This window comes from Chroicocephalus ridibundus, chromosome 4, assembly GCF_963924245.1.
Source record: "Chroicocephalus ridibundus chromosome 4, bChrRid1.1, whole genome shotgun sequence".
In the NCBI taxonomy this organism is placed as follows: Eukaryota; Metazoa; Chordata; class Aves; order Charadriiformes; family Laridae; genus Chroicocephalus; species Chroicocephalus ridibundus.
This window is the reverse complement of record NC_086287.1, coordinates 43,569,816-43,592,523: the sequence shown is the minus strand read 5'-3', so window position 1 is coordinate 43,592,523 and position 22,708 is coordinate 43,569,816. Positions and strand designations below refer to the sequence as shown.

The 22,708-nt window shown below is 39.7% G+C and overlaps 1 protein-coding gene across 3 annotated transcripts; it reads right to left on the bottom strand.

Annotated features, from left to right (window-relative positions):
• Positions 1-1,232: 1,232 nt before the first annotated feature.
• Positions 1,233-19,828, bottom strand: PTGR2 (prostaglandin reductase 2). 3 transcript variants are annotated; one of them, XM_063331537.1, is made up of 11 exons: positions 19,745-19,828; positions 14,148-14,216; positions 12,598-12,716; positions 11,107-11,298; positions 9,993-10,163; positions 8,733-8,942; positions 7,821-7,942; positions 6,508-6,595; positions 5,744-5,783; positions 4,463-4,571; positions 1,233-3,204 (listed from the first exon to the last, which is right to left on the bottom strand). In XM_063331537.1, exons 2-10 carry the CDS (start codon positions 14,182-14,184, stop codon positions 4,507-4,509), a joined length of 1,044 nt encoding a protein of 347 aa, XP_063187607.1. In that variant the 5' UTR covers positions 14,185-14,216; positions 19,745-19,828; the 3' UTR covers positions 1,233-3,204; positions 4,463-4,506. The 3 variants fall into 3 exon arrangements, with proteins under 3 accessions (XP_063187607.1, XP_063187608.1, XP_063187605.1); XM_063331538.1 differs by lacking the exon at positions 1,233-3,204 and adding an exon at positions 18,827-18,924 and having other exon boundaries at positions 4,312-4,571; positions 19,745-19,791; XM_063331535.1 differs by lacking the exon at positions 1,233-3,204 and having other exon boundaries at positions 4,312-4,571.
• Between the last annotated feature and the right edge of the window lie 2,880 nt (positions 19,829-22,708).

The window sequence follows — 22,708 nt, the reverse complement described above, 5'->3', positions numbered from 1 at the left end:
TACCCTTTCTTATTGCACGATAACGCTATCTGCCTGTGATCTTCTTTTATCCCCTGGCAGTCTATTTCTGGATTGTATAAACATTTCCCACTGTGAAGAGAACCCAGCAAAGAGAAAGGCAGCCTACCAATAGAGGAGTGCAATGTTACAAACAGGACTAAGTAATCCTGTGTCTGCTTCTTCCATGATCAATGCATTAAAATATAGAATAAAGAGATGAGGCTGTTCAAAAGGCGTCTGCCTTTGCTCTCTCCACTTTTGTAACAACAACTACTAGAAATTGCAGCAAGGCACATTTATGTCAGGGCTGGCAAGCTCTTTTCACGGTATTGCTGACATTTTCCATGAAACCCTGACACTAAACCACTAATAGGTGCTCCTATGAAAGACAGCATGTTTTTCTGATTACCAAGGAAGCCAAAAAGAAAGAAAAGGAACATGATGAACTAAAAAAAAAAATAAGGAAAAGGGGGGAAAAAATGGAGCGTAAGAAAGCAGAAGGGAAGAATATTAAATATAGGACAGGAAACAGCAACTGTTCAAGGTGCAAAGGGAGAAGGGGTGGAAATGGGAGTGCATAGAACTTTACCAAATACAAACAAGCAGAAGACTGGCTCAAAGAAAAATAAGAATAAAAAGTCTCCCTGCCCAATACTGTTTAAGTTTTATTACTCTTGGCAACAAGAAATGCTTTTTTTATAGACTTCTAGTCTTTAAAGAACTTCTAGTAGCTTACAACTCCTACTCTGAATCCATGCTTGCCTTTGCCCAAGATGTTACAAACTATCACTCGCCCTCTGTCAGGCGAAGCTTCATGGGACAAACGCTGGTGGCTCCTGCAGCCAGTGACCGTCTACCTGCTACATCCAAAGCATCTTGGATTTTGGTTACAAGTTATTTGTCGCCCTTTGTGAAATGAGGCCTCTCCTATAGTGCTGAAGAGTCACACTATTACGATAATTAAGAAATTAAGACACAGTGGAAAAAAAAAGACGTATTAATATTTTTTAAAACTGTGGGCACTTTGTTTGAAGCATTTTCTCCCTTTGATTTTTAGTTATTCTTAAGAGGACTCATAAGTAAAGAAATGCTTCTATGAGAGTCCTAAACATTGGGGACACCAGGATGAGATTTACTTTGACTAGGAGCCAATTTTTTTTTTATTTTTTCCCTAAAGCCAATTGTCTAATGCTGATAGAACTGACGTTGCCCTCAACAGCTTACCTCAACTACAGGAATGCTGCTGCGATCTAGCTGCCTTTATTATGGTAAAGAATCAGTGCCTCAGCATGATCTCACTCTGGATCACCCCTCACATCATCAGCTCTTAACAGGCTTACAATTTGGGTGGATTACTAAGCAATTGCTGTAATAGAATAGTGCTGGGAATTTTATAATTTTATCATATTCCGTTTTAGTTGTAAAAAAATAACTTTCTAGAGGAGTGTCATTCCTGGAAAGCGTGTCAACTCATGGTACCAGAGATGAGCTCACTCTGGAGTAGCTCTTCAGCAAACACTGTTCAAAAGTACAAAATTTGTACTTTGGACAAACAAATGTAGCTCTGGAAACATAAATATGTCAGAACGAGGCCTTCACCTACAGTATACTAATGGAAAACAACATTTTAACACCTTTTCAGTAGTGGTTATTGTTATGATTGCTTTCTTACATTCATACAACACAAACTCACCACAGTTCACAGCTGAAGTCTCTTTTGAAATGTACAGGTATTTAATTAGCTTGCTTTGGATACTACCCTATGATATACTTCCTTCCAAACAGGCTGGAATTAAAACAGAAGAAGGGTCCTCAGTTTTAAGAATAGAAGATATTTTTTTCAAAACAGGCTGTTGAAACTCAAACAAAATTGATAGATTGGAGGAAGCCATACATAGGGAAACGCAAGTTATAGGATGCTGAAACTTGTGTGCAGGAAGAAAATACGAAAACACCATGCTGGCACCATGCCCCAAAACGCACCACAAATATTTACGTACAATTAGAGAGAGACACACACAAAAAACCCAAATTCAATGGAGGACTTCTGTTCCTAATTAAAACTGATACTACTTCAACTCAGCAGCAACAGCAATACTAACACCCTCATTTGTAAAAATACTCTTGCATCGATATCTATTTTCAGGAGGAGCAGCAATGGAGCCTCATGTTAAGACCAGCTTTGCCTGCAGGGGTGTGGAGTGTTAACGGCAGGTCACATACGTGGAGCGGGCTGATTTCCTTTGCAGTTAGGTATTTGCTTTAGGAATGGACTGTAAGGATGAGGATGGTTATTCAGAAAGGTGAAGTGTGTTAAAGCACATTAAGGCTACTCTGCTGCCTGGCAGAAATTGAACGCAGAATATGGTGTGCGCTGCATAACAAACCAATACAGGGTGATGGTGATGCTGTTTTGTTCTGAATATTCATACTGGGCATGGGCATGTGGGACCACATGGGAAGGAGGAAAGAAAGGAAAGGGGGCAACGGACACATCAGCACACTCATTAGAGCCGCAGCTCCCTCCCCATTAAATCCAGCCGACATGACAGGAATCCAAGCCTAGAGACAGTGCTCAGGATCACTACATTTCCTCCTGCCTCTTGTTTTAATGTACGTACGAATTATCAAGTCTTACAAGCTTGCATTGCTTAACTTTCACAAGTAAGTTACCATCTATGAACAGTCAATATGCAGGAATTCATAGAATTTCACTCACCTGTTGCTTTCTGTCTTTATTTGCCCACTATGATCACACTGATTCTACTGCGTAAAAATTTGGGCTTCTATCCCAGTGTGACACTGTTATTAATGCTGCTTGAGGTAGTTATGCTGATGTTGGATTCACAATCTAGCTGAAAGTGAACCAGTCACTGGTTTTGTAGTTAAAAAGGCACACTGGGAGATTTTAGACCACGTAATGCTATACTGCAGGTGTCTCTTCCTCGAAGTTTATGGCATCCATCACTGCATGCCTCCTCCTTTCAGGGCCAGCTTCAGCACTAGCAAACAAAAGGACTGTTTTTCATATTGCTCACCACCATATCAGGCGATTTTGATAACCCATTGGCTTGCTTTCCACAGCATGCAAAACGATTTCTTGCATAGTGTTTCTTTCCTAATCCTTGGATTCCGTTTAGCGAAAGGCGAGGCAGTGACTCACGCAGACCTGGATAATCCATTCTCTGGACAGCTCAGCTGACCCTGCAGTTTGGAAGCACTCGTCTTAAAGGCAAAGAAATGAAAACCAAAACCAACAATAGCCTGTAAATCAGAATGTGTCACGAGCAATGCTATTCTCTAAATAAATATGCATTTATGTCTCTAAATGTACACGGTCCAGAAATTCTAATATCTTTAAGATAATTATCTGTTCCCTTTTCTGTTCCTTACTTTTGAAGACACATACTTAATCTGATCAGTCTCATTTGACTTGGAGTTATGCTAGTCAGACTTGGCAACGGTGACTCATTTTTTCAAGTTTCCCCATTGGGATGGTAAAAGAGCATTGTTAGATCAAAAATTCTGAGCCAAGATAAGTTACTGAGGGAACAGAAGGTCAATTGTCTGCAAAGTTACCTTCTGTCCTCAGGCAGCATGTTTTGAGATCCTCTGTCTGTCACCCTGGAGAGGTAGAAAAACTAGAAAAACTAGTGAAATCGGGGAGACTATCATAAAATACAGTAGAGTTTAGAAAAGGAATTCTAAAAAGAAAACACTTAAGTCCGGAATGCAAAGATTGAGAAGAGTAAATAAATGAACAGTTAAGCAGGAGGCTCACCCTACACCTGAACCTATCTCTGATGAAAGTCTCAGGTTGCATGCAATGGAATTGTAAATGAATTGAATTTCAAGTGCTCTGAAAATAGGGGATATAATGATACAATGCAGAGACATGGACAAGACAGATCAGCGGAAATTTGTTCCAGATGGTAAAATGGAAATACCTTTGTTATTAGAGACCTTAAATTCCAGAAATGGAATTTGTCATTGCAATTATCTGTTAAAATGAGAACAGTTACATTCTAAAATGATCAGTCCGATTGACTGAACCGTCAGAGTAAACTTACACTATTAAATTGAAAATTCCCAGTGAAGTTCCTGGGCACTGAGACACACTATCACGGGAAGGGTGCCCATCTACACTACTAAATTCTTCTAACGACCAAAACTAGGTGGCTGCATACAAATTGCTTATTGGAATTGGTTCCCGGGATGTTCTAACTTCCAAACCATACCCATGAATATTTGCAAGTGCGCTAGCTGGCAACTCTCAAAATCATGTCAAAGAACATATTACTCATTTCTAGTATAAATAACTGCACTCCTGTTTCCAGTTCTATTTAGTTTATTAGCATAGGTTCTGCCTTAGCATCCCAGAATCTCTGCTTTCAGTACATACAGAACAACATGATGGTTTATTTAAGAAAATGGAAATTAGTATATGTAAAAACTTGCTCACTGTTAGAGATAGAATCCAATTATTTTTCCCCGAAGAAATATTTTTTACTTAGAAACTGAGACGATCTGTTTTCCAATATTGCCTCCATTCATCATGGACTGGAAAGCGGCTTCAAAAGAAATGATGAAATAAGTTAGTGCCAAGACGAATGTGTCCAGTAACTTTCAAAAAAGAAAAAAAATGGTGGAAGCAAATACATTAGCCAGCTCCCCGAATTAAGAAGAAAAAAGCTACTCTGTAATAAACTGCTAAGGGCAGTTTTGTGTAATAATTAAAAAAATATTTGTAAGCAACTATTTAGCCCTATACAAGTTAGCAATTACATGTGCTGCTTTTGTGATATGGCATACAAATACCAAACAGAAAGACAAGGTGTGACTGGAGAGTCCTCAAATGCTGTGGATTTCACGAGCCTTTGTGAAAGGAATATAAATACTCGATGTAGTGCAATAAATGCCAGAAGCTGGTGCAAAATAATAAATCTTTGAGTAATCAAGGTATGAAATATGACTGCTATATTTGATCAAAATCCTTAAAAATACATATGTATACAAGTAAGTAGCAATAATTAGTATAAGTTTTAATCTATAAGATTCAGATATTGCTTAATTATACTGGTTTCAAATCTAGTGGGATTAAAGACTAAATTCTTACAGCACATCTTGAATCACCTGACTCTCTAGCTTTGTCTCACTGGAGTCTCAGTGCCCCCTTCATTTTTATATTTTCTTTGCTACAGATTTTTTGAACAGGCTACAGTCTATTTTGTTCCTTTAAATAAATTATTTTTTACTTTGTTTAGCAACGTCTAATATGCTTGCCCCTTTCTTGTGTGTACTTTTCAATTTATTTTTTGTTACCAAATTCAATAACAAGCACTGTTAGAAATTGGTTTTTTTAAAGCTTAAGTTCAAGCTTTCCAAAATACCATTTCCTTACACACAAGTTCGAGGAAATGGGCAGCACCTTGAATCTGTAAGATCAGGGTGATATCATCAGCTGCTAAGGTAGCAGTTTAACAATTCACTCCCCCCCCCATAGTAAAACAAAGAAAAAAAACACCCAAATTTATAATGAATTGGGTTTTTTAACATAAAATATTCTTCTCACAAAACTTTTTAATACCTTGTGAAAAAATATTTTTTATTATAACATAAAAATCGTGTTTTAGATCAAATCCAAAAATCTGAATTGGCAAACAAAACAAAGGAGGTAGTTAACCTCTACTGTCATTGTATTTAATCAGACTGCTATTCTTAGAAAATGGTGTAAAAATCTTACCACCAATGTTTGCTAAGCCTTCTACCACGGTCTCTCTGACCTGTCAAGGCAAACAAGTCCTTTTAGCTTTATTCAAACAAGATTAACATTTCTTAGAAACATGCCATGAAACTGCCAAGAAACTATCAAAATCTAAAGGATTCTCTTGCTACATTCGACAGTCTTTCATCAAGAGAGGAGTGAATACTTTCTGATAAAGCTGTAGGCAATTTCATGCTTCAGTCAGAACTGGAACATCCCTGCCCCTGCCAAAATTTCATGTTTCAGGATTTTCCCAGGAAAATTTACTGATCACCTGAAGAATCAAAAACTAATGTAGACAGACCTCATGGGGAAGGAATGGATAAAGCATTTACCCATCACAAAATAATAAATGGTGGTTATAAAGCTTGAAACAAAATTTCAGACAAGATCCCCAAAAGCATTCAGGACACTGACTATTCAGGAATTCGAAAGTAAATATTTTTGAAGGTCTGATCCCTTAAGTAAAAAAAGCGCTTGCACTCTATACTGAAAGAAATAGACATCAGCAGCATGTAATTAGGCAAGTCTGTCATACTACAGTCACATCATCCTCAGCAGGTGTCTACTAAAACAGTGCTACTTAATAAGCTTTCAAGTATACTTAAACACTCATAAAAACACTTGTTCAATAATGAGGCATGGTAAGAGAGCCAAGGACAAAGACATCAGACTTCTTGTACTCAGACCGTGATCTGAAGACGTAGTATCAGAGGCCAGAGACTAGATGTAAAAGTTCGTACCTTCAGTTTGCCTTCTTGGATCCACTGACAGAGTTGTAATACACTAGCTTCTTGTTTGTCCATATAGTTCAACACTAAGAATCTTTCCCTGTGAAAGAAAAGAATGGGCCTTGATTTAAGAAAGGATGGTAAGCATAGTTTGAAATCTTTACAAATATTTTCAGGAAACAGCGTTATTGAAACGGAAGGATTATGAGTACTAATTACACTGGGACACAGCTCAGAGCTTTGCCAGCTTGCTGAGTAACATCAGTCTTAGCCAAGTAATTCTGGTCAAGTATCAGAGACAAGAATAATAAAAATCAAGTAGTATCACCAAAATAAGAAAATGTCTATAAAATGTGAGTGAATTCCTATTCTTTCTTACTTTTTTTTTTTGGTGGTAGGGAGAATAATGAATGGACCTGCAACTAGATGGTGAGTATAAACGTTCAGGCTCCCCAAAATTTTGCATATCCTGCTATCACAGCTGCCTACAGCAATCAAGAGAAACTGTAACGATCATAAAAAATGATAATTACTTGTAGCAATGTACTGACTACATTCTCCACTACCTTCTACTACACATGGTGTATTTTAGTATTTTTATCCATTTTTTAAAAGTGCAGACAACGGTAACAGGGACGAGAAATGAATTTTAATTAGAAGAGGTCAATCCATTTGCACAGAAATCAAAAGTCTCCCCAACTTTCTGCAATGCAATGAATGAAAGATCTCCTAAGACTTTGTTCCTAATCTCTTTCCTAGCTCCACCTGAATCCTGACAGGAGATTCAGCAATTCCCAGAGTCATAACAAAAATTAATGGTTTACCCTGTATATATCTGCCACTCCTCAGTCCCATTATCTAATAAACCCCCAAATACTAAAAATGTAATTTCAATACAATCACTGCATCAGCTGCATCCTTTTTTAAAAAATATTTGATTTTGTCTCTGCCTGAACTACTACACCAGGCAAGAAGGCACTCTGCAAAACATGTGAGAACAGAACCATGGCAACACCTCCCCTCGTACTGAAGAATCCGTCAGAGACTCCAGGACTAAATCAAGCAACCACAATCAAAGCATAACAACAGACAACTATATTAACACATAACAACATCCTTTCCCATTTTTTTATGCTGATACAGACAATTGTAAGAGAAAAGATTTACTGACACTGCGATTACAGTTTCCTTTTTTCATATGGCAACGTTCTGTTCCGATTACACGTGCCTGCAGATGTACAGACTATCTTCCAAACATCGGAGTCACAACATCACGTGCGCAATCCACCTGGAACCTGGTCACAAGTTCTGGAAGAGAAACGTACCTTGTGATATTTCTTTCTTTCTGTATTTTTTCTATGTCAGGAGGCAGTGGAGGAGGATAAGGCACATCTTTGTTATACTGAGAAATCTGTCCACACAGGATGATATGGCTGTTCTGATTCATCTGTTTGGGACAGCACAAAGTGAGAAAAATTACATTTCTTGGTCTCAGAAACTAAATTTTCCAGAGATGCAATAGATTATATTCCAAAATTTTCACACGGGTATCCTTATTTAGAGCCACATTTCCTAGAAAAGAGTGGGAGAATTGCAGGCTGTCCCATTAAACCTATGACAACATTCAAATAGACAAATGCAGGGCAATAGCGGAAAAAGAAATGCTATACAGCCCAAGTGTAATTTAAAAAGGCATTAAGGACAAGGAATATAAGAAATTGTTATCTTACTGTGTGCCCTTTTTGTCAGGAGGAGAGGGGCAAGCGGACAAGGAAGTTGGATACTTCTAAAGAAGTGATTTAGAGCTCCCAAAGATGGCATTGCCACCAAAGCCTCCTGCCATGAGACAGAGTAGTTTCACGCTAACGAGAGGACTGGTCAAGACCAGGAGAGCTGGTCTTTTGTGAAGCCAGAAAACCAAAGCTGATAAAACACAAGACTACTACACTGACAGACAAGATTTTAGAATACCACCAGGTCTCCTGGACAAAGAAGTGAGAGATGAGAAGCAGAAATTGTGTTTCTATTACTACACTGCCAGGCTAGTCCAAATGACAGACACTGGTTTCAAATACCTGATTTCTCCTCAGGACCAGGATCAGCACCTGGATTAGATCAATGAAGTGGAAAGTCTGCTCTGTTGTACTGCAGGCTCGTCTCCAGCATGAATTAATTCAAGGCTGAGCATGCAGACATTGGAGAATGACTAGAATAAACCCGACAGCTGGTATAATCACCTGACTTATTACTGTGTCACTGATGTCTCCACCAACATTATCAAAGTAAACATCCACACCGCCTGGGCAGAGTTCACATAGCTGCTCTGCCACGTTCCCCTTCTTGTAATTGATAGCAGCATCAAACCCCATTTCTTGGACCAAAATGGAGCACTTTTCATCTGTGCCAGCGATCCCCACCACTCTAGAGCAGCCCTCCAGACGGCCGATCTGCAGAGCACAGTTTAAAAACAAAACAAAACAAAACAAAAAACAAAACAAAACCCCCAACCAATACAGAGAAGTTAGATCATTCATCTGCATAAAGGTACCAGTGGGAGGAAGGGGGCCTGAGCGGGTGTTACAGTTATCCCACATCCACTAAACCCCAAGCAGCAAAGTTCAGGGCACATTCCCATCTCATGTGACACCAGTGCCTCTTGTCATTCCCTCCCCACACATAGAGAAGGGGCACGTACAACCAAAATCTGCCATCTTTTCAAACTCACTGGCTGCAGGACATTTAATCTGTGGAGTCACCAATGACTGGCAGTACTAGAGAGCCAAATATAGTATAAAATCACCAAGTATCAAATATAGTATAAAATCGCTAAGTACCTTAACATAGCTAATAGAAGGCCAAAAAGATTGGACAATAATTGATTTAAATCCTTTTTTCATAGATCTACTTATGCATTGTTTCTTCATAACTCCTCTTTATCAGTAGGTCTTAAGCTTGCTTAATATTTATTGTGTTTGTATATATGTATCTCTGTGTGTGTGTATATATACATGTAGATACGCAAAACCACACCGCAACATGTTCTGTAAAGCTGAGGAGGATAGAAGGGCTGTAAATCTCAAAACCCAAAGGATGTCATGGAACACAACATGAAGAAGGGTTTACTCCATTTTTTTACTGACTATTTTCTACTATAGAAAAACAACGAAAGTCGCCAGTCAATTCAAAGACTGTGTTCAAATGGCAGACTACTATACAAATATATAGTAAATAAATGTATTTATACCATCTACTTTATTTACGCTAGTGACAAGTAATCACCTTGGGATATTTTCTCCTATCTCAGTTCCACGAAGCTGAAGTTTCACGCCTAAAATCTTTCTCAGTAAGAATTTAAGCCAGATCTGTGAAACTGGCCCTTCCCATGGAGTTATACCTGCTCACATTTACAATGATTTTATCTGTATGTTTACTAACCAGGATGTTTCAGAAAATAAACTTGGTAACAGAGTATGCTTGTAAGTCTTAAGCCTACCTACCTGGCCAGCCAAAGAGCCACAGGCACCAGCTGCTCCACTCACCACCATTGTCTGATTTGCACCCACAGCCACGTGTCCTTTCTCCCTTATACCTAACAGGGCTGTCAGTCCTGTGATGCCAGCTGCACCGAGAAAGTAGGAAAGGCGTCCATTTACAAGTTGTGGAACAAGCTACAAAACAGAAACGCGTGGTGGTGGTCATTTCTTTTTAAGGTGAGGCTTGCTATCTGATTATCTAAGGATAGAAGACTAACTCAGGATATTTACCAGGCAAGGTACAACTGCTCGGGACAAGCTAGCTCTAATTAGCTTTACCTTAATAATAAGTTTTATACAAAATGAGACAAAGATTTTATTTCCATAGTTTTAGAAAAAGTTTTTAAACGAAGTCACTGACAAAAACTTAATGGAAGTATCAAAATGCCGTGGGGAGATCCAAAGCGTCCAGCAATAGTGAACTATCCCTATGTTAGCATAAAGGATAAAATATCACCGTCTTATCAAATATTGTGATTTCAGATCAGTGCGAAAAGGTCCTAAAGGGAGGAGTTTATTCAAAAGTATACATTCCTAAACTACAATAAGTTTCTGTATTACACGAGGACGATCAACACAATAACCCTAATGCACTGTTACCTCTCCATTTTCAACTTAATATTGAATAACCTTTCTTCTGCGGTTGTAAAATCTCAAGTAAAATCTTTCACTAGCATATGTTAGTGAAATAAACTGAAATAAATACATCTAAAGTCTTTTATGTCTTATGACTACACTCTCATGGATCAGGTGTTCTACTAGAATTAGAATAATTAACAGAATTAATTAACAGAAGCAGCTTCAGGGAAATTTATTAAAGATCCAACAATTGAAATAATACTGGCATGTCTGGTAACCAACAAAAGCATTTACATTTTTCTTTGTTAATAAAAGAGATAAATGGATACAGATTTTGCCGCCTGTGAGCCAATCTGCCTTTTGAGAACTGGTTGCTCCAATAACAGCGGCTTGGTTTTAACTAAGAAATAGTATCATTAGCAGCTATTAAAAAAAAAAAAAGAAAAAAAAGGTTTAAGAAAAGAAAATAGTGACAATCTGGGCTTTGCATTTACACTACCTTTTGTAGGAAGCTTCCATCTAGAATTGCCACTGTCTGCCAGGGCCAATTGAAGGAAGTTACGAAGTCTCCTTTAGCAAGGTTATCATGCTTGCTCTCCTCCACAACCCCAATGCCGCCACCATCAGCAACTTCAGACAGCTGCCAGGGCAGGAGGTAATCTGAGCCAGTATCCTCATTCATTCGGCAGCGCTGAAAGACAAGGCTTTAATAAGAGCCTCTGGTTTGTTGAAGAGTTCAAATGAAGTTGGGGATGAGTTATGTTTAAAACTTCAAACACAAAGGGCTACTCAAAAATCTCTCAACAAGCCCCAAATATTCATCATCTTCACTTAGATCCCTCTTTCCCCTCTTGTTTGCTCAGTACAAAAGGAGGACGGACCATTCTGACCTCCTCCTGCAGCGTTATCAAAGCCAACACATTCTATAGATGCTGCCTCAAAGTCAGCCGTGCAAAAACAACTGGCTTGGGTCTGATGAGAATCCTAAAAATGCCATTCCTTAACTGGATGAATCATAGAAATGTAGGATTGAAAAAACAACCCACAAGTCATTTAGTCTATGCCTATGCACTGAAGAACAAACGTCCGTAGGCCATCCCTGACAGAGAACTGATTAATGAAACATTTTAAAATCTGAAGTCTTTTCTTTATATCTCCCCCTGTAGCCTGAGTTAGTACTTCAAGATGCTTAAACTTTTCCTTAATTCCCAAGCTAAACCTACTTTCCTGAAATTAAGACTCTTTTCTACTATCTCCATCTATGCCGGGAACAAAAGATCAGAATACTCTTTATAGCAAACTTTTACGTGCTAGCAGACCATCTGTCTGGTTCTGCTCCTACCTTCACTTCCATTTCAACCCAAAACTCTCCCAACCGCGATTCCTAGTTTTGCAGAATTAGGTGCATTAGCTGGTTATGGCTTCATTGACTAATCCTCCCTCTGTTTCCATTGTTTACAATGTATTGACACATTTTTGTCTCACCATCACCCACTTAAGGAGAAAATTTGACTTTCATTTGTAAACAAAACCACTAATAGCTAAATAGCATTTAAGTTGAATCATTTATGTGTTTTGTCTAGAATTATTTTGCCCTCTCTTGCTTCATCATGAAATATTCTTCCTCCTCTACACACACTCCCCTCAATTAAAAAAATACTTCCTTCCATGGCAAAAAAAAAAAAAGGTTAAAAATGTATATAAAAAAAGCAAAGTTCAGAAAAAGACAATAAATCTGTAATGGTATGCCAGGGCTCATAGTCTCTTCTTGATCCTATAAATTCATATTCCTATGTATATCACAGGCACATTAATGCCAAATTCCTTCTCAATATAACTCCATCAGAATGAACAGAATTACTAAGTTACACTGGAGATACACTTGTCCTGTAATTGGATGTTTAACTTTGATGTTAAACATCATGACAGGTACAGAGTGGAAGATATTTTAAAAAACAAATTCTGGCTTAGCTCTAAGTCCATCACCTACCATGTAAGGGTCCACCGAGAGATAGAGGGTTCTAACACGCACTTGTCCCACCTGGATTGTATCTGCTATTGTACTTTGTTCCAGTCGGAAGTTTTCAGCCACCGGCACTCCATTCTTACCTAGAATTATTTTAAAATCAGAGACATAAATTATTCAATATAGAGATTCCCTTAACCAATATGGAAGGCCTGTTTTCAAGGTAGTCCTTTTTAGAATACGTTAGGCTGTATCTTTACTTAGGTATAAACCTACCGACCAACTTTCAGATTTCGTTCCACAGACTATGATTTAAATGGGCACACTGCCACCATCCAAACTGAAGACCTGCCGATCTGTCAGCTTACGCTTACCTGGGCCAGCACCAGGCACTTGCCCTGACTGACGGTTTCCATGCTGTTCGCTACACATCATTTTTATGACGAATTAATATAAATGAAAAAAAAAGGGGGGGGGAGGGTGTCTGTTTCCATTCTCAAAAAATGGTTCTATATACAGTAAAAGCTGAAAAGCCCCTAACTTTCAAAACAAAGACATGTATTGGGACTTCTCTCATATAACAAAACCCCTGTACGCTATTTTTCCAGTAGCAAATGACCATAAATTTTAAACAGGTTAAGTTTTAAACTCTCACCTTTCAGTCTCTTTTGACTCAGTGAGATTGGGGAAATACAGACCATTGCCACTGCACATGCATATGGGGCAAGAGCATCTCTTCACAGCTACAGACAGACCTCTTTAATTTAAAGTTTCCCAGGAACACCTATAAAACGTATGCCAAGAGCCCTAGAACCGGAGGCTTCATCCTCAGGTTGGTACCACACGCAGATCAATCAGACTGACATCTGGTACCACCGGCACTAAAAGGAGTGAGCCAGATACCCGTGTATGTTTTAAGTCAGAGTGACGGGGCAACTACAGCAGGCTTGCATTAAAAGAGACAGTCCAAACAATAGTTCTTACCTCTTAGGACTATTTTGGCATTGAGCAGTATACAATGCACCCCAAAAACTTAATGAACGCATGTGGGTCTTCTACAACAGACAATTTAGAAACTCACTACTCAAAATATTGTGCTGACATCCCTAACAAGGAAAATGTGTAAGCAAGGAAGTAAACAAATCCTTAAGAGTGTAAATTTAAACAATAAACGCTTCAAAACATGGGAAGAAGAAAAGACTCGATATTTACTAAAAGGAAATAAAAAATGAACAGTAACAAAATACTTTATTTTAGTCATCTCTTAAAATGCATAAAGAACAAATGTCAGAGCTAAAAAGCAATGTTTGCTAATCTTTCTTCACTTTGAGTCCCTACACTTAGGGTTTTCTCATTTATTACGCATTAAACCTTTTTTTTCTCACAGAAGAGTTTAGAAATCTGTATATACAAAATAAAACAATACACTTCACAGTAAACTTTATTGCTGCATGCAATATTAAGACATATAAATGTCAATATCTTAAGTTAGTGTCTGTTTCTACCCTTACCATTTTGGACCATTAGACAACCACAACAAACACATCATTCCTTTATCAGAGAGAAATACATACCAGGGCGTGAATTCAGCACTACTCTCTGTATAATCATCCCTGCTTTTGCAGCAATTTCCCACTGGATTTCTACAAAGGAAAACATTGTTTGAAGGTATGAAACATAAATTTGCTTGAAAAAGAATACGGGGCAAAGTACTTAGTAATTTGGAAACTGAGGATGAAATATGGGCCTCACCAACTTCAGCATCCATGCCCAAAAATCATATAAAACCACCTAAAATGTAAAATAAAAAAGAGTTTCCCCGTTTATCTTGTTAAAGACGTGATTTTATACAATGTCACAGTCGCACCTCCGGGAAAGTCTGAAAATTATCATGTACCATGCTCCTTGTAAGATCACCACCAACCCCTACCAGATTGTAGGAGATGGGTGCGGTTTATTTTCCTGTACTGACTGACTTGAGAACACTCTGTTCCCACCTAAAAGACACTGTGGCAGTTTTGCCTGCTTAAGTCAGGTGCAACTCAATAAAACGCATACACGCATGCCAGTAACAGCAGTATGCAGGTATATCATAAAAAGAGATTGTTGTGTAAGATGTTTCACATGAAACAGCAAGTCTTTCTATTAGTAGTGCGTTTTCTCCTAAGAAATTGTCTGGCCCAGACATGAGAAAGAGTTACATCCCCATTTGATCTGTTTTACTGAAAATTTTCTCCTAGAATTTCAACAGTTTAAAAGCGGACTGTAAATGTGTGTTCTTGCAACCGTGAGATGCCAAAGTGATTAACAGGGAATGAACCTGATTTAACAGAAGAAAAATCATGGTCCTATATGCTTTCGGAGCTAATACATAATAAAAATGTTCTTACTACTATTCTCAGCTGAGTGCCATAAATAACCGACCTCCACAAGGACCCAGGACTTTAAGGAATGAAACATGATAGCTGATGTCTTTGTTATAATGTTTGTTTTGCTGACAAGAACAGCAAATTGGAGTGAAGCTCAACAGATGAGCCTAGGGAGAGTACATCACCACCACTTGTCCAACACCTTTATTGTTTGAACATTGTGAAATACAGAACCTTCTGTCTGTGCTGTTGCAGTGCTTACATTACAGCACTCACAGACCATCAAGAAGTACAGCCTGGTGTACTGTACATAATACAAAAATCATCTGGAGAAAATGAGCATGTCCCTGGCCTTTCCCTCTCCTCCTGGCCACCCCTCCACGACTGATTCAAACCAAAAGTATCTTGTTCATAAACCAGATAAATGTTTGATTGTGTTCAAACTTGAAAAGCTACTTATTAGGCAAAAATTATTCAAGAGTTACTTTTGAAGAAATTATTCAATAAATTATTCAACAGATCGAAGGGCGCTACAAGAAAAATTACGTGAAATGGATCTCAAATGTGTCTTTACAGCATCATATCAGTGAAAAATAAGTGACCTGCACAGTTCTTTGGACAGAACAATGCAGAACATCAGTCTACAACAAAAGGAAAAAAACCCCACACTTTGATGAAGTTACTAGTTACTGTTTAAAAATAAAAAAATGAGCATTGGAAATACAGGAGTTAACAGTTAAGGAGTGAAATAAAAATCCGTTTTTATACTCACACAGCTGATACAATCTCTGGAATAAATATACTCATGTAAAACGGTAACAGGAAGGAGGGCCTAAGATAAACTTTGGCCAATCTTGGGTTCAGCATCATACTCAGCTACAGACTTCCTGTGTGATCGTGGGCACACCACTTTGTACTTCTTTTATAAAATATTTTTCAGAACAAAGTTCCAAATTTGCCTAACAAAATTACATTCAAGTGGCACAGCTGTTATCCCCAGAAAAATTGTCTTAGCATCTGAGAATTTGTGCTAATTCAACGAGCATTTTATAAACTGTGAGATATGCCCAGTACAATTTAAAAGGACAACATATTCTAGTAAACAATTTGCACACATACAGAAATTGGCTGAAGTTTATAACCACTAATGAGTGCTCTGTGCAGAAATAATGAGTTAAGAATGTAGTGAATATAAACCAACAGCGATCTGACAGCTCACATGAAATCTGGGCAAATAATTCCTCTACATACTTTTCATATTCAGTTCAAATCTATTGATGGCGTTAAGAGTTTGCTCCACTGCTTATAAACCATACAGAGTAGGCAGAATTGCTGTACAGCTCATGCCTTACAAAAAGGCCCACTGTCAGAACTCCTGACCCAATTTTTGTTATTTTGAAACTAAATACCTGTATTATGCAAACACAAAATCCCAATCTGAACAAGAAGAGATGATGAAAAGCATTTTTATTGTGCCTAACACATACTTGAAGTATCTGCTTTCTATGATAGTACAGAGAAAAAAATTAGATTTCTTTAAAGAAAAAAGCCAAAGATACTAACATATTAAAAGAAAGAAAAAGCAATACAGAGTGGCATAGAAAGATGAGAGTGGAAAAAGTATACAGTGTAAATTCAGATTACTTCTTTGAATGCCTGACATTCTGAGGGAACAAAATGGTGTTGATTTCCCAGGTCATTTTCACAGCTTTTGGTGGAGAAGCCTGTGTACTAATTCAATTTGAAGATCTTCCAGATACTGTGAGTGGATGGACAAAAAACAGGGCTGGCAACTAAATTGTCACTCATTCTATGGCAGCTGTCACAGTAAAATACAACACTGGAGATGGACATTTACTTCCAAATATGACTGCACTTACTCTACAGTGGAAGTCAGTAACACCATTACACAAGCAAACGTTCACACTAATATCATAACATAGCAAGAAACAATCAAGCCTTCCTCACATTATAAACAATACAGAAGTGACTAAAGAAAATAAGCAGAGGTGCCATCTTTCAGCCCCATAAATTGACGAAACCTTTTGGAGAAAGAGAACAGATTTTTTTTCAAGTGAAATAAAGGGGATTTGTATCATATACATAATCCTTTTCTGTATACATGGAATCCCAGTGTGAAGGATGCTTTTGACTCTTTTGGGTTTTTTTTTTTAAAAGACCAACAGGCAGCAACACGCATTATTATTTTTTAGCTTTTCCAAACAAAAATAATGAGTTAGTTTTACTCCTTAAATCAAATGGAGTAAAAATTAATTCCAAGTTTTAGCATTGTCATTCTATGCTAAGATCTCCTGACCCACCCTGTGAGTACCACAGGAGCATTAAGCAGCACAACAGCCGTACCTTCAGGGGAGTCTCAAGTATGTTTTAGCTCAGTTTTATTCTTATCCCTTCTCCTCTTGCCTTTCTTTTCCCATTTTTGCAGAAAGAGCCATGACAACCCCTTTTAAAAATGTTAAATAAATTTCTCAGCGCTAAAATGCTTCACTTTATTTATCCTGGGCTTGATTCCTATAATTTCTTTTTTCTGAGACTGCCCATAAGACACAGTTTTCAGTTGCAAATATTTTTGCAAAACAATTCACCTGCTTCCAAGTTCTTAGAGCCTATGCCAGGCTCAGTCTAGTAAAAAAAGGAAGAACAGGTAGTTTATTCCTCCTGTATCAGGTGTGGGCAGCAGAGAGGAAAAAGGCAGTCAATCTAAAAGGAGGAGAATTAAGACTGGAAGTCATCTGAAACTGTGGTGTCAAATTGGCTGGAACAAGGATCCTCAGAGGAAACTCAAAGAAAGAAATTTCAAGGAAGAACGACTCTGAATAAGGAACATGAAGGAAGGAAAGATGGGAAGGACTGGCACTAGGAGTCAGTAAGAACAGACAAACGTGACAAGAATAGCAACTTAAGGGCCAGTAAAGCAGGGAAGAGAGAAACAGAATGGAGAGAGAGAACTGGAGAAACTGGCAACGATGAATGAGACAGAACCATGCAAAATGAGATGGGAATAGATGGGCAAAAAGCAAAAAAATGGTAACTGTAACTGGCAAGGTGAGGAGAATGGAAATGGAAAAGCAAATGTAATGGCTTAGGCACCAAAGTCTCCACCACACCCGTAAGGAGCTCTACATTTGAAGAACGTTAATTAATTGCAAACTCAAGTTTTCAAAAAGTAGAAGCCAGAATCAATGCTGTCATGAATGGAGAAAAACACATGCCGTAAAAAGATAAATACTTTAATGAACTGAACTAATAAATCCAGATGTCATAGTATTTTATGTCTCATCACTGAATTCTCTGGTGTAAAGTTCCTCCCATAGTGTTTTCTCCATGTGGATTCTCTGACGCACTGTAAGGGTTGAGGGCAGGCTGCAGTCTTTCCCCCAACAAAGAAAGAAAGGTGAAAAAGGAAGAATGACAACAGTAGTAGGATCTTGATACAGCTAATTTTTTTTTAACAAACAAGCCTAATATCTTTGAGCTTTTGATCAAATTTGACGGACAAACAGAGCAAAAGTTCCAGTAAGTATATACACGCATATCTACACACAATAGGATTGTAAAAACTTTACTTTTTCAGATCTAGGTAGTCAAAAAACGCTGAAAGCTCTCAGGTCCCACCTCTTGGGCCTTTTGAATTTTTTTTTAAATAGTTGCATTGTATTGGAGTTGCTGAAAATTGTTTAAAAATACCAACACACAAAGCCTAACTTTTCTTAGCGGAATTTCAAATCAGGAATGAACACAAGAATGCAGATTGCTCCCGGAAAGGCAGGAACACCACCTGACATTTTTTTGAGAAGCCTGTGTGCAATATGCAGGCTCCCACACAAGAGCAATCCCAGAGAGTGTACTGATTATCCACTTGCCTAGGTGTGACCCAAGGCCAAGTTAGAAATCACTGCTGTCAAAGGTGGAAGAGCCTCTGGAGACTGTCTTGCAGATGGTTCAATAACAGTTTCAGAAGCTGCAGACAGAATAACGTAAGAGAGAGAAACCAAGAGAGGTCAGAAGTAATGAAAGATGTTCAGTTTTACAAGCTACACAGTGGCCCTGATGTGGGTGCTGAGGAGGACTCCTTTCCTCAGGGATTCCTCCACAGCCCCAGGCCACGGTTTGACCTAGGGGCTCGGTGAGGCCAGGCTGCTGTTCTAGAGATCAGGCAATTCCAGTCATACAATGGTTTAGGTTGGAAGGGAACTTAAAGATCATCTAGTTCCAACCCCCCTGCCATGGGCAGGGGCACCTCTCACTAGACCAGGCTGCTCAAAGCCCCATCCAGCCTGGCCTTGAACACTTCCAGGGATGGGGCATCCACAGCTTCCCTGGGCAACCTGTGCCAGTGTCTCACCACCCTCAGAGTTAATAATTTCTTCCTCATATCCAATCTAAACCGGCTCTCCCGACCGTCAAACCCGTGCCCCCGCCCACCCTGCAACCATCACGCGCCAGTCCCTGAGGAAGCGGCTCCTGGGAAGGAGGGCGGGGGTCCTGCCCCCTTAGGGAGGGCCCGGTGAGCGCTGCCGAGCCCTCCCCACGCGAGACGAGGCCGCCGGCCCTCACGGTTTTACACCTGGCACCGGGGCACGCTCATCCCAACGGGGACGGCGGGCGGGCGCGCGCCCACCGGCCCGGTCCGTTCCCTCAGAGACTCAAAGCCCCGCGCGCCGCCGCCATCGTCCCCCTCCGCGCGTGGGAGGCCGCGTGGGGACGGTTAGAGGCCGGCTTTCCCCCCATGCTTATGCCACCACCGCCGACGTCACCACACGCGAGACACTCTCGCTCACCTTGAGCGCTCCCGGCACCTTCGTCGCGGGGCGGAGAGGCGGCCCCGCCCCGCCCCGCCCCCCGCGCGCATGCGCGCAGCCCTGACACAGGCACCGGCTGCGGCACAACCCTTAAAGGGGCCGTGCCCGAGCCCGGCCCGCGGCAGGCGGGAAGGGCCGCAGTAGGCAGCGGCCCGGACTCTTCAGCCGCCTCCTGTCGGCAGCAGGTGCCTAGTTTTGTCCCGTTCTCCTCCCTCCATTTCGCGGGGAGTGGCCGGTGGCGCTGTGGGCCGGGGTCTCCCGCCTTCCTGTGTGGGCGAGGTGATGGCGGCCTCACCTCCTGAGGCGCTGGGGTGAGGTGCCTACAGCTCCTGAGGGGTTTTTCTTTGAGAGAGCGGGTAACACTGACAGATGCTCACTCCTTGCATGTTCTAGTGGGAGAGATTTTGTTCATTGATGCAATATAACACTGTATTGCAGCCGTTCTTAGAATTCCAGTAATGTCACAGTTGTGTACAATATAATGTTGTATTTACTATATCCATCCTTTTGCTATGCTTGAATACAGCTGAAGAGACGTGTTTACTTCAAGAACAGGCTGTAGGAGGATGAATAACTGAAGAGCCAGAGTTTTCCTGGGATGGGGCTCAGGTCCTGGAGCTGCCTGACTTGATGACTGTGTAGTCACCCTGCTGGGTGTCATAGTGACTCACCGTGCTGGAAAGGCAAACAGGTCTGTGAGGTGGCCACTGAGTTGGTGCAAACTACTGTGGAGCTTTAACTGACCACTCAGAAAACTGGAAAAACTCTTCCAGACTAATGATCCAGATGACTTTATTTTCTGCCTCTCACATAAAGGCAGGCAAAGCCTTTCTATTGTACAATATAGGTCGAAGTGAATGATTTGTATTTGTGACACCATGGTATACAAAACTTTGCATTTCACATTAGTTGCAATAACTTCATTGGAACTCATATGGTCGGGGGGGTGGTGGAGGAGGTATCTTAATGTTGTAGCAGAACTGGTATTAACTAGGAAAATGAAATGTAACATGTAATTGAAGCAACCAAGGGAACCTGCTGCTGCTGCTAAAAATCCTCTATACAGCCCCAACATCATTTATAGAGAAACAGTAACTAGATATGATTTATTTGAGATTAAATTAAGGAACTAACTACTAGACAATATAGGTTTGTTAATAAGCAGGATATTCCTCTCAAGAGAGTAATGTACTGTAGGCCTGGTCAGCAAAGTGAGAAAACCATCTGGAACTGCCAAGATTAGAGGAGAAGCAGGTAAAAGGTAATTTTGGCAGGGGGAGATCGCAACCACAGACTCATTGAGCACCTACCCAAATGATACCACCTACTCAAAAGAGAACAATAGAAGAAGACAGAGTTTGCGCACTAATTTACATAGGAAGCAAAGAAATCTCCGCCACTCATTAAAGAGAGTAACAATGAATATGTATTAATTGTTAGTTTTTGGAACTAAAGTGTGCTCCCTTGGGATGAGCACCCCATTTCTGCGCATTAACGGAATAAACTCGGAAATACCTCTGCTCCATGTGTTACTGGCTTGCACACCGGGTAAAGAACCCAGACGTGTGACATTAGTAAGGGGATTCATACCTCCATACTTTTTTTTCCCCCAACTTTTATCATTTAATCTAATGAAAGGTCAACATCTTACTTACAGTGTAACGCACTGTAAGTAAGTATTCAGAGTTGAAGTTGTCCCCATAGTTTCAAATGGGCATATCTTGTATGTAGAAGGCCTGCATTAATGAATGAATACTGACTTGCCTCATACTTATGCAAGAAAAGAGCAGCACAATTACTACAGAAATAATTATTTCAGAAACCAATGTCACATGTCATTATATGAGCAAACAGGAAAAGATTATGAAGTGTATTAATGGAGAACTCCCAGTTAATTTAGAAGTAGTATATCTCAATGACTAGTAATAATTGAAAGAAAAGTGGGGAAAAGGTATGCTGTATATGGGCACATCTGCATATTTTTGTTTCCATATATTATATAATGACAATACAACTTCAGATACTTTATAAAAATACCAAAAAAACCCAAACCCACCCCAACACATGAAATGGGCTTTCAAACTCTCTGTTCAACCTCACTTTCTCTTGCCTATTATAGGGTGGCTTTCTATCCTCCACAAACAAGGTTATCCTGAAAGGTGGTTACAGCAACCATCTGCAGTTTACTGTTTTAACCCTCATGTTCACACCCCCCCCCCATTGGCTCTTTTGTTAAGTACTTGTCAAGTGAAGCTATTGTGAAACAAGCTTAGGTGTGAATTTAAAATGCAGTATCTGTTCTGCAGTGGCTTGCTTTATGGATACATGTTCTACTCTAAGAACACCTTTTTGTGGTTTGCTTAATCCACCTCAGACTAAGCTAAAGCACAGAAAGTCACACTTCCTATGAAACAAAACCGTCCACGCAAACTATTGTGGAACAGTTATTACATAACAGGTATTAGGGGTTATTACCACATATAAATACGGCTAAATCAAGCTGGGTGTCATCATTTTAAAGTCAATCAGAGACAGGGCAGAGATGAAATGGGGGATGTGTTTGTGCTGGAAGATGGTTGTGGTCATTGTCAACAAACCATTGCTGCCTACTCACATAGGGTATGTCATTCAATTGGGCCTTTCTTCGCTGAACAGATACTTCCCCCTAATTCAAATTTTTCTCTAACTAACATCAGGCAAACTGGAGAAAGCAAAAACATTTCTGGCCACATGGTGGGATTAAAAAGACTTTGTCCCCTTTGATGTTTTTAGAACAAAAAGAGAGAGAGAAAAAAAAAAAAGAGGCTTGTGGATACAAAGTCATTAGCTCTGAGAATCGTGTGTAAATTTGGACAGAGTGTGAAAATGAAACAGCAGTTTCAGAGCGGTTAAAATCATATTTCCATAAATTTTAGTGAAGTCTACCACAAAAATTAAAATAGA

What these genes read in the sequence shown, in the direction of transcription:
- PTGR2 (XM_063331537.1), bottom strand. Translation starts at nt 14,184, where the DNA reads ATGATTATACAGAGAGTAGTGCTGAATTCACGCCCTG. An exon ending in GTGGCTCTTTGGCTGGCCAG is followed by an intron (nt 8,943 to 9,992) that starts GTAGGTAGGCTT and finishes TGTGCTCTGCAG; the next exon opens with ATCGGCCGTCTGGAGGGCTG. An exon ending in AAAGAAAGAAATATCACAAG is followed by an intron (nt 6,596 to 7,820) that starts GTACGTTTCTCT and finishes TTTCTTTCACAG; the next exon opens with GGAAAGATTCTTAGTGTTGA.